Source organism: Schistosoma mansoni, chromosome W (assembly GCF_000237925.1).
Source record: "Schistosoma mansoni strain Puerto Rico chromosome W, complete genome".
Taxonomy (NCBI): Eukaryota; Metazoa; Platyhelminthes; class Trematoda; order Strigeidida; family Schistosomatidae; genus Schistosoma; species Schistosoma mansoni.
The window spans coordinates 59,255,541-59,267,716 of record NC_031502.1 but is presented as its reverse complement, the minus strand read 5'-3'; the positions used below and the strand labels follow the sequence as shown (position 1 = coordinate 59,267,716).

Below are 12,176 nucleotides of genomic sequence, written 5' to 3'. Positions count from 1 at the left end.
ATTCCACTGCTAGCCACTATCCATCTTTGCCTTCAATTTAATGTTTAGTTGCAGTCATTCTATATAGTTTTTATAGTATATTCGCGAATCGACCACACATGTAAGACTAGAAAAAGAAATATGATGCTTATGATTTTCAATTGTATTAATAAACAGGAATCCTTGGATTTGTGTTTCATTCTCGCTCGCATTCGATAGCATGAGATATCAGTGACTTGGACGTAACTAATATTTGTTGTTTGACTAGAACTTGTGGCACGCAGTGTCAATTGTTTCTGGTAATTTCACACTAAAAAACATTTTTTTATTAGGACAAAACATTTCAACCACAACTGACATTGAAATCTGATTTGTGGCATTCTCTTGGTACTGGAGATTAAAGAGCATAACATGTTTATTTCATTAAATGTTCTTGAAAGAAACAAACTTTTCGTGTCTAGATATTGTTGAGCTAAAGAAATTTGTCGTAGGATAATCGTTAGTGTTTATTTTACAAAACCCCCTATATGAACAGAAATTACCACCAAACTCCTATGTTAATGATTTTCAAGGAATTTCAACAAATACCTTTATTATCGGAAGGGGCTTTTGTGCAGATTTTAGTAATTTTATAGTTGAAATCATGAGTCAATTGGAGCCAGACCACCATGAAAAACCTGGAAGTACTGGACGACCGTTTCGTCCTAAGAGGAGTCCCACAATAGGACGAAACGGCCGTCCAATGCTTCCATGGTAGTCTGACTCCAATTAACTCATGATTTCAACTACAAGAATACCTTTCTACAAACTATCGACATTTATCTCAATGACAACATGTTTTCTCTAATTATCTGATTAACGTTATCTAAATCTTTTAAATGGTAGTAGTAATAGTAATTCGATACATAATCAGGATGACGACTTTGTATTAACAGTCATTATATCTAGTTACCATTTCATTATGAAAGTAGTTATCAAATGAAATCACATTCAGTCTTGTACATATTCTTAATATGCAATTTGATAAATGACAAAGAATCACTTTATCAAGTGAAGTACAGTGAAATATGTAAGTATGCTTGTCAGTATTTAAGTTCTACAGAAATGGACAGAAAGTCATAAGGTCAGGGATAGATTGACTGAAAAGTATGCTCTCAAAGAACACAGTTTACATTTTGATATACAGTATTCAGGACCATATCAATTTTCAAACTTATACAAATTAATAGCATTTAACTGTTCACTTTTTAAGTTATCATTTAAACCAATTTAAATGACTTTTTCGTAACTAAAAAAGTTAGACATTACCACGTTGGATACCGGCTCAATGGTACATCGGTTAAGTGCTCTGGCGCGAGACTGATAGGTCCTGGGTTCGAATCACGCGAGGCGAGGTTGTGGACGCGCACTGCTGAAAATTCCCATAGTAGGACGAAACGGCATTCTAGTGCTTTCAGGTTTTCCATAATGGTCTAGCTTCAATTGAATTATGATCTCAACTCTACAAAATTACAAAAATCTTCACAAAACCCCTTCTGAAAATTTCTGATTAGTTTAGTGAATTTGAATAGTTCAGAATCGTATCATACTACTTAATTTTGATTAAAGTACAGTGGTCAATGTATAGTGAAAGTAGGAAGAGCTGTGATGTAGTAATTGGGTTTAAAGAAATGGAATTATCTGATATTTTCTAAATATTTTCTAAAAAAATAGAGCGTTGTCGATCAGTATATTTACTTAAATAAATCAGTTCTTTTTATGTGTGCTAAATTACTTTGAGGGGGGATTTTCAATATACTTTATCTGAGTGAAAGTCGTAGATTTTTGAGCAACAATGGACGCATCTTGATATAATGAAGAAGATTTGTAATTCAGATAGATGAGTAAAAATGGAAGCTCAACGACCAAATCTTCTAGCTCAGAAAGCGGAACCTTGTCAAAAACATACTTTGATCTATGATTATTCCTTCAGAAATAGTCCTGATAACAAATTGTAATTGTTTTGAAGGAGGAAACATCAATTTTTATTCAGTATTGTTTGTGGCTATCAGGACTCAGTAGCTGAGTGTATAATGCGATGGTGTTTGAAGCAAACGTTACTGAGTTCGAGTCCCAGAGTGAATATCAACTCCGAGATGCAGGTACATCTAATTGACGAGTCCCAAATAGGACGAAAAGCTCGGTAATCTGGATTCCACTACTAACCACTGTCCATCTTTGCTTATCAATTTTTATGTTTTTATTACGTAATAATTGTGGAAAATTAATGGATAATTATACACTTATGAAAGGTGGACATCCTTTGAGAAGGTATGAAATCTTCCAATATTTTTGGTGTAAAACAAGAAATGAATTCGAAAGTTTCACATTTTGATTATACTATACAAAATTACCTTGAATGTCAACATTTAGCTAAAATGGATGCTTTTAATACTGAGTGAAAGTTTCAGATTGAAGTATTGTTTTGGGTGATATCAGAAGTGGATGAATTCATTACGATCCACTTCGTAAAGGAATTAAGTTTAAAAAAAAACAAGTATTCCGTCAACTTTGTACTGATGTCACTTCTAGTCCTGCGTTCGAATCTCGCGAGTGCGGGATCGTGTGTGCGCACTGCTGAGGAGTCCCACAATAGGACGAAACGACCATCCAGTACTTCCAGGTTTTTCATGTTGGTCTAGCTTCAATTGACTCATGATTTCAACTATGATAATAAAAACTTGTATTTCATCTGAATGTTCACTTTCGACAATGTAAAGTTATTTTATTTATTTATACACATAAATATTGGTACAAGGAGGCACCAGATATATATACGCCACACAGATCAAATGAGATTTTTGTGAGGGCTGTGATACTGACTAGGTGCCCATACTGAAGCTGGTGGTTTTCTTAAGGGGCCACACCCGGAGCCTTTGACCTAGAGGTCTAACCCACAAGGCAGTAGAGCATCGTGGGGAGATGCAGTCCCATGGTAGGCGGTGACCAACAATTGGTTCATACGCCATTTGTTCCCTCAGATTACTGGAGCCCATGTGCACCATTGGTTTGGAATCAGGGTTTTCCAACTCCCCTTGGTGGACTCTCTATATCCACCAACCCGGTTAAAGCATTGGACATTCGCTTTTCATCCTCTTAATTTCATAAAGAACACCCCCACCACGAGAAGGCAGTGAGTAGGACTTCCCTGACAGGGGCTATATTACACATGGCCATGTGACAGCATTTGGAGAGGGAGAGCGGACTCTCCCAACTCTCAGCCGTACCAGGGCATTTGGGGGCAATGTAAAGTTAGTAAACATGCCATAAAATCTAAACATTCTAAACTTGACCACTGAAGAAGATACTACTGTAAACCTTCAAACTAGGATAAGACTAATGGGCTTTGGTTATCAATCCACGATAAAATCCAGCTTAACTTTGTAAATCTGATTCTAATAATTTTCTATTATTAAAACAACAGTAAACTATACAACTAAATACGAACAGTTAGTTTTTGTTTTTGTTTTTTTTTTTACAAATTTTAGTTTACAATCATGACAGTTCAAACACTTCAAGGTGGTCATGATGTTGAAGTAGAAGTAGAAGATTATGTACTTGGTTCAATGCAAATGTTCATTGTAATCTTATGTTCATCATTATCATTATCAACATTATTTGAAAGAGATTCCATTAAAGAATATGATTTCCTTAAAACAATATTCTTAGTATTCAATATTGCATTAGTGTACTTTTCTATAATGATTAATGAAACTAATCTTAAAAGTAAACTAAGGAGTAATATGAATAGAATTACCCATTAAAATAATGATACATTACAGTATGAAACCATTAAATGTGAAAATGTTTTTTTATGATTTTATTTGCTAATAAATCCTTTCCAATTATGTTTTTAGATCAGAAGGGGTTTTGTGGAAATTTCAGTATTTTCATAGTTGAAATCATGAGTCAATTGAAGCTAGACCATCATGGAAAACCTGGAAGCACTGGACGACCGTTTCGTCCTATAGTGGGACTCCTTAGCAGTGCACATCCACAATCCCGCACTCGTGAGATTTGATCCCAGGACCTATCATTCTCGCGCCAGAGCACTTAATCGATAGACCACTGAGCCGGTATCCAACGGTGTTAATGTCTAACTTCAACCAATCCACTATGTTTGAGCAACCGTTCAGTGCTTTCAGGTTTTCGATGGTGGTCTAGCTACAATTAACTCATGATTTCAACTGTATATCAAAAAATAGTTTAGATTTAGCGATCAGTTGTAATTGAATAGTCATTGAAAATCAAGGACTACAGTCTAGTAATCTGAATATATGATACTTCAGCAATACTCGGCTACAACTCAATGAACAATCAAAGTGAAGATACTAAGAACTCGTGATGACTGAGTTGACATTTAATACTTTGGATCACAATCCAACTCTGTCCTGGACAATATTTTACAGTTGTCTTTAGTTGTTACTCAGCCCTTTGATGTCTGCTTCCAATGCCCAACACAGCGTGTTCTTTGGTCTTCTTCTTTTCCACTTTCCTTCAGGATTCCAAGTTAGCGCTTGCCTCGTGATGCAGTTTGATGATTTATTCACTGTGTGTCCTATCTACTTCCAACGTCTTTTCCTAATTTTTTGTTCAGATAGAAGTTAGTTTGTTTTCTCCCACAGTAGGCTCTTGGTGATGGTATCTGGTCAACTTGTATTGAGTATCTTGAGCAGGCAACTGTTTATAAATACTTGTAACACTTTGATGATGGCTGTGGTAGTTGTCCGAATTTCAGCTCCGTGCAGTAGAACTAACTGTCTTGACGTTCGTATTGAACATTGTGACGTTAATATTTGTTGACAGTTTTTTTTGAGTTCCATATGTTGTTCAATTTTAGGAGTGCTGTATATATATATATATATATATTGTTATTTAACACTGCAGACGACCAGTCTCTTATTGGCATATGTGCATCCTGTGCGTATCGCCTCGATTTTGTCTGAAGTCACAAGCATTACAAGCAAAGATGGATAGTGTCTAACAGTGAAATTCAGATTGACGCGCGTTTCATCCTATTTAAGACTCGTCAGGTGGATGTACCTTCATCTCAGAGTTGATTTTCACTCTGGGATTCGAACGCAGTACCGTTCGCTTCAAACGCCATCACGTTATCCACATAGCTACTGAGTCCTGATGGCTACCTGCTTGTGCCATGGGGAAAAGGTCATAAGATTGATCTTAACTTGACTTTTATGGTGTTGTACAAAAGTGTAGAAGGGTGTATACTAAAGTTTATTGAAGGCTTGGTTATACAGAAACTAAAACCCCTTTATGTGTTTAAAAACAATTTCTTCTTATCCTTAACCTACCCTAGTAATACTGATTTATTATCCAGGGTAGTTATCACATTGTTTTTGTGTACTTTACTTTTATTTGTCATGGCTTACGTTTGATCTGTCTCGTTGACCATTTTATTTTTATATATAAATGATCTTAACATGTATGCTATGTGTAATCAGATTGTTCGAAATGTATTGTGCTAATCTATCACATAGTTCTGATAATCTTCATCTTCCTATTACACTATCGAGATTACTTCCTCTTTGAACAATACTTCACACTGATTCATAATAAGTTGTAATCTTTCAGAATAAGAAGAAAATTACAAATTTGACTTTTATGATGAAAAGTCTAAACGACTAAAAAGTTTATTTATCTTCAAAAAATACATCAACAATAATACTTCTGTACAGCTCAAGTTGGTTTGGAGAATGCTGGTCGGCGGCCTATGCTCCATTTGGAGTAACAGGCGTAAGTAAGTAAGTAAGTACAGCTCAAGTTGTAGAAAGTTTAAATAGTTCAATGGATAAATACAAGCTCAAATATTTTAAACTGAAACTTGCAAAATAGAATGACACATAACTCATTTCGCTAAAATAAAAGTGTTCTAAATCTGAATATGTCCGTTGTTTTTTCCATTCTAACCACTTTCTTTGACCTGAACGTAACATAATTAACTTATTACTGTTATATCTAGAGCTTTGATTCTTGCTATGCCACGTACTACTTGACTACTTGAACTATCGAACCCTCAACGTCTCAAGAGAGAAGACAGAAGACTAGGAAGTAGGAATGTTATTCCCAACACAGTGTCAAATATAGTACAAAAATTTCATGTATTTATAGTTTTTGACTGAAAGCATATCATCATCTCGGACAGCTAATAGGCACATAGAGGATCCTTCTTATTCATACAATAGGGAAGCAGTGATTGGATGGAATATCTTCAGCTCTTTCTGGGCTTCTTGAGGCTTCCTTAAGTTTGCCAACAAGCTATCTTTACAATTACTTACATTTCTGGGGTTTTATACTTTTATCAGAAGTGGTTTTTGTGGAGATTTAGTTTTTTCATAGTTGAAAGCATAAGTTAATTGAAGCTAGACCACCAATGGAAACCTGGAATCACTGGACGGCCGTTTCGTCCTATTATGGGACTCCTCAGTAGTGCGCATCCACGACCTCGCCTCGCGAGATTCGAACCCAGGACCTACCAGTCTCGCGCCAGATCACTAAACCGACAGACCATGAGCCACATCCGATGGTGTTAATGTCTAACTCCAACCAATCCACGAAGTTGAGCAACTATTCGCCAATTGTCTTCAGTGAGTTCCTATATCACACCAGATCTGGTTTGAACTCCACTGTTTCTCACTAGAACTCCTGGATTTACCTCTCGAAGTCAGTCACTAGTGAGTATATGATTATTATTATTATCAGAAGGACGAAACGGCCGTCAAGTGCTTCCACGTTTTATACTTTTGTAAAAACAATAGAGATTCGATAGTAGATTAGGTTATCTTATGTTCAATTATCCAACTATAATACATTATTTACTTAGTATTGTTTGTTTGGATCTTCCCCATTGATGTTTTTAAGACTGCAACTGGTCAGTCTCTAATTGGCATATGTGCATACTGTGCGTTTTGCCTCGATATAGTCTAAATTATAGACTGACCAGTTGCAGTCCTAAAAACATCGATGGGAAGATCCAAACAAACAATACTAAGTAAATTTCAACTTCACTCCATTGCACAAGGAAGTGGCTATCAGGACTCAGTAGCTGAGTGGATAACGCGATGGTGTTTAAAGCGAAAGATACTGGGTTCAAGTCACAGAGTGAACATCAACTCTGAGATGCAGGTACATACAGCTGACGAGTCCCAAATAGGACGAAACGCTCGTTAATCTGGATTCCACTGCTACCCACTATCCATCTTTGCTTATAATACGTTATTATTATGAACATTTCAAATCATATAAGATAACATCTTCAATTCTAAAATGTTTTTTTGTTGTTGTTGAGAAATATGCATGACATATGATACTTTCAAGAACATAACAAAAAACAAAATAAGTTAAATTTCTCTTTTGCAAGTACATTCTTTCTTTTTTTTTGCTAAACGCAGAAAAAAAAACCAGCAAAATTTTTAATTATAGTTTTTTTTAGTTACTTTATCTAGGTAAACATTATAATTTAACAACAAAAAGTAAACATAGCAACTAAATTAATTGATCAATATCATTTTTAAACTTTATAAACAAAACAAGTATTTTAGAAAAAAAAAATACAAAAAAGAACATTCTAGAAACAAAATGGTACCATATTTAAAAGTACATTTAAATTGTCAATTACCAAGAACTATGTTTACTTTAACTGATCTCAATTAAACAACATAGTTTTACATTCTTAAATTAATTATAACTATCTTAAATTATACAATGTATCTTATATAATTTTACAATGGAATGTAATGGTTTTGCGTTGTTAATCAGTCACCTCGATGACCGTGATTATATATAAAACTCAATGGTGTTTAAAATCAGAAATGCAAAGAGAAGCGGTAACTACAGTTTATTAGCAGATAGATTAGATTCCAAAGCTATAAGTACATCAAGTGAATTTGAAGCAGAATGACGAATATGTATGTATGTGAGTAAATACAAAGTCAAATTTATAGTGAAATGGAATAAGGAATACAGCAAGGTAAAACAAAGGCTAATAATAGGATTTGAGTACATATATACATGGGGAGGAGAATGAATCATCGAGTGAAATTTTAGAAATTAACATTTTAGCTAGAGTCTATCATGTGCTATAGTAATTATAACAGTACAAAGAAATATGCAAATTATTACTGTTCAAGTAAGAGTGTCTGTTGTGTAAGTTAAGAAAAGGACTTAACCAAATATATTATTCCTATTTAATGCCTTACATCAACTGGGCGCCCAAATACTTTGAAACTATTCGCTCTAATTTAAACGAAAGTTCTTATATAATCGAGATTGGTTGTAGAATAGTTGCTATAGTAAGATGATTTTAAAATAGAATGGATGTATCATCCATCATACGTTAGCCTACTTTAATACCATTTTGTTGAATAGATTCATCTTAATAATTTATTGTCTAATACTATTTCATCAATTAAAATTTGAAAATAATTCATGGAAATAAAATCTTTGAAATGACATGGTGGTTGGAGGTGGTCAACAGGAAACGCTGGACCCGGGTTTCGTGCTACTTGGCACTCATCAGCAAGGATTACCTGCAATCTTGTGGGAACTGGTGCTCCCTGATGGATTCGATCCCGTCCTCTGGTAGGACTGAGATGTAATCACAATTGATTGATCACTGGGTGGTGGTCAATGTCATGGGTGCCAAGTCCGTCTTAATGCTGATCGAATGCTATAGATCAAGTCGCAATGTGGCCACTAGTCTAGGTGGCTCGACACTGCCTGAACTTTGTTGAGATAAGATGGAATAACATGAAACTTATTAGTTAAATGAAATAAATTTGATGGTTTATATAAGTTACAGTTTCATTTCTTTGATTAGCATTCTTATAAAACATTGACGTGATGATGAAGGCAGTCACCAGTGTTTATACCTAGAACCTGAACATAAAAATCACCTAATTTGTCAAATAAAACTTATTTTACTTACCTACTTACGTCTGTTACTCCCAATGGAGCATAGGCCACCGACCAGCATCCTCCAACCCACTCTGTCCTATCACTTCCTTCCTAGCTCTATCCAATTCTTGTTCATTCTTCTCATATCTGTCTCCATTTCTGGGCGTAATGTGTTCTTTGGTCTTCCTCTTCTTCATTGACCTTCAGAATTCCATGTGAGGGCTTCCTTTGTGACTCAGTTGTCTGCTTTTCTCAATGTGTGTCCTATCCACTTCCAGCGCTACTTCCTGATTTCTTTCTTCCACTGAAATCTGGTTTGTTCTCTCCCAAAGTAGAATGTTGCTGATAGTGTCTGGCCAACCGATCCGAAGTATCTTGCGTAGACAACTGTTAACAAACACCTATATCTTTTGGGTGGTGTCCTTCGTTGTTCGCCAGGTTTCCGCCCCATACAGTAGAACTGTCTTGACATTTGTATTGAAAATTCTGATCTTGGTGTTGGTTGACAGACAGTTGTTTTGAGTTCCAGATTTTCCACAGTTAAATAATAAAACTTATTTAGTTACATATAATACAATCTTAAGTAGAAGATGACAAGCTGTGATTGTTTTCTATCTTTTTTCATTTCTTTCAAAAAATCCCATTTTATATCATTCATCTTGAAGTATTTTCACAAATAGGACATAATTATACAAAGCATCGAGTATCTAAGGTTTATTTAAGAAGGATTTCTAGTTTTGAAGCTTATTTTTATGTGATTTAACACTTAAGATACTGAAAGTTTACTGAATAAAATTCGATTTCAGACTATAAAAAGAATAGTAGTGTTAAGTCTGTTGACCAATTTGATAACCGTATTTTCTAATCAAAGAGGTTAGAAGAGTACAGTAAGTACAGTAAGAGTACAAGACATAGGATCACTTTTAACAAAAGAAACACAGTATAAATAAATGTCAACTGTATAGTGTAATATTCCTATTGTTCAAAGCATCAAGACCTACTGAAAAGATAAGACCATAAATGGTCATGCATGAAACATTTGAGGCAATACGAGCTTTATATTTTTCCATACAATTATGATGCGTACAACACCAAACATTTTTTTTTAATAATAAAGACTTTAGAACAAAAAAGTGAAATTACCAAGTGCCTGACCACAAATATTGAAGTAAAGTTGAATAATTTCCTGATGTATCAGTATACGGATCTCAGTAAATTACGGTAAATTAACTGATAGGTATGTTACCTAAACACATTAAAATTCAACAGGCAGTCGGGAAAATTTGATAGCCAGTGTTTTAAATCCATATGAAAACATGGGACTATTTGTATGATATACATATTGAAATGTGTTAGGACTGTATGAATCAAACTCATATATTCATGGTTACAAAGAAATATCATTTTTATTCTACTCTTATAAAAGCTATACGAAGAAGTTTAGGTAACAACAAACATAAATTCTGAGTTATCAGTTAGCATATATTCTGGATAATTAGATTCGCAATATTTCAAGTAATGTATATACTTGACGGCCGTATCGTCCTATTATGAAACTCTTCAGCAGTGCTCATCCACGATCCCGCCTCGCGAAATCCGAACTCAGGACCTATCAGTTCCGCGCGCGAGCATTTTAACCACTAGACCACTGAGCCGGTATCCAACGGTGTTAATGTCTAACTTCAACCGATCCACGAAATTGAACCACATACACCAGTGCCTTCAGTGAGTTAATATCTCACAACAGACCCGTTTGAACTCCACCAGTCATTGCTTCTCATTAGAACTCCAGGAAATACCTCATGGAGCCAGTCACTAGTGAGCATATGTTGATTAATATCAGAAGGGGTTTTGTGGATATTATAGTCATTTTGATAGTTAGACATTAACACCGTTGGATGGTTCCAGGTTTTCCATTGTGGTCTAGCTTCAATTGATTAATGACTTCAACTATGAAATTACTAAAATCTCTACAAAACCCATTCTGAAAATATAATTACATTTGATAAGAATTTCTAAAGATATTCCGAAAGACATTTATTCTGTAAAACATACTTTATAGACTTTAGCAATGGGACTTAATACTTAACGATTTTTATTAGTAATTTACATCAAACCAATCAGTTTTGAGATATGTACTGATCATTTGTAAATGTTTCTACTGATGATTTGAACAACTCATCATCAGCATATAGGTTTCGTTTTTCTGAAACAGAATTCAGTGAATTGGTTAAAGTTAGACATTAACACCATGGGATGCCAGCTCAGTGGTCTATAGGTTAAGTGTTCTGGCGGGAGACTGGTAGGTCCTGGGTTCGTATCTCGCGAGGCCAGATCATGGGTGCGCACTGCTGAGAAGTCCCACAACAGGACGAAACGGCCGTCCAGTGCTTCCAGGTTTTTCCTTGGTGGTCTAGCTTCAATTGACTCACTCTTTCAATTATGAAAATACTGAAATCTCCGAAAACCCCTTCTGAAATGAATAAGTGTTAATTAAATGATATAAATCTAAATTTTTATCACAATCAACTACTTCGTAATAAGTTAGTACTATCATCTTGTATTATTATTGATCATATTTCGTCAATGATAATTTTATACATTTCCAAGGTTACAAATCTTCACTTAGAATAGTTTGTCAGTATTAATTCAAGTAGAGTTACTTCAATAATGATACTGAATATAATGTATGATGTACAAATTTCAGGATCTTTTTCGAAACGTACTATATAATAGATACGAATGGACAGGAAAGATCATGAAGCATGTGAATACAATTATGTAAGAAACGAGGATTAATACACAAAGCAAATATTATTTCATACAACCCTCATAGTTATTGTTAATCAATAGGTTCATGTTTTCCCCATAGCATTTCAAAATGTAACTATTTGTAAAACTAAACATTCATTCTGCTCATTATCTTTTATTCCTTAGTAATTATTCAATTTAATTTACCTATTTGAAAGTTTTAAAAATTAAATTATTTGCAATAATTTCAGTCATAAGCAAAGATAGACAGTAGCTAACAGTGGAATCCAGATTGACGCGCGTTTCATCCTACTTGGGACTCGTCAGCTCGATGTACCTGCATCTCAGAGTTGACGTTCACTCTGGGTCTCGAACCCAGTACCGTTCGCATCAAACGCCATGAGGTTATTCACTTAGCTACTGAGTCCTGATAGCCACTTACTTGTGCTTAAGTCCCAGAGTGAACATCAACTCTGAGATGCAGGAGATCGGAA

The 12,176-nt window shown here is 34.9% G+C and overlaps 1 protein-coding gene across 1 annotated transcript; it reads left to right on the top strand.

Moving 5' to 3' along the window:
• The first annotated feature begins 2,035 nt into the window (after nucleotides 1–2,035).
• On the top strand, nucleotides 2,036–3,878 carry Smp_163700 (hypothetical protein). The gene is made up of 2 exons (XM_018790334.1): nucleotides 2,036–2,289; nucleotides 3,507–3,878. The coding sequence occupies exon 2, from the start codon at nucleotides 3,516–3,518 to the stop codon at nucleotides 3,780–3,782; it is 267 nt and encodes an 88-aa protein (XP_018655688.1). The 5' UTR covers nucleotides 2,036–2,289; nucleotides 3,507–3,515; the 3' UTR covers nucleotides 3,783–3,878.
• Nucleotides 3,879–12,176: the final 8,298 nt, after the last annotated feature.

Coding starts and splice junctions, on each gene's coding strand:
- Smp_163700 (XM_018790334.1), top strand. CDS start 3,516: ATGACAGTTCAAACACTTCAAGGTGGTCATGATGTTGAAGTAGAAGTA.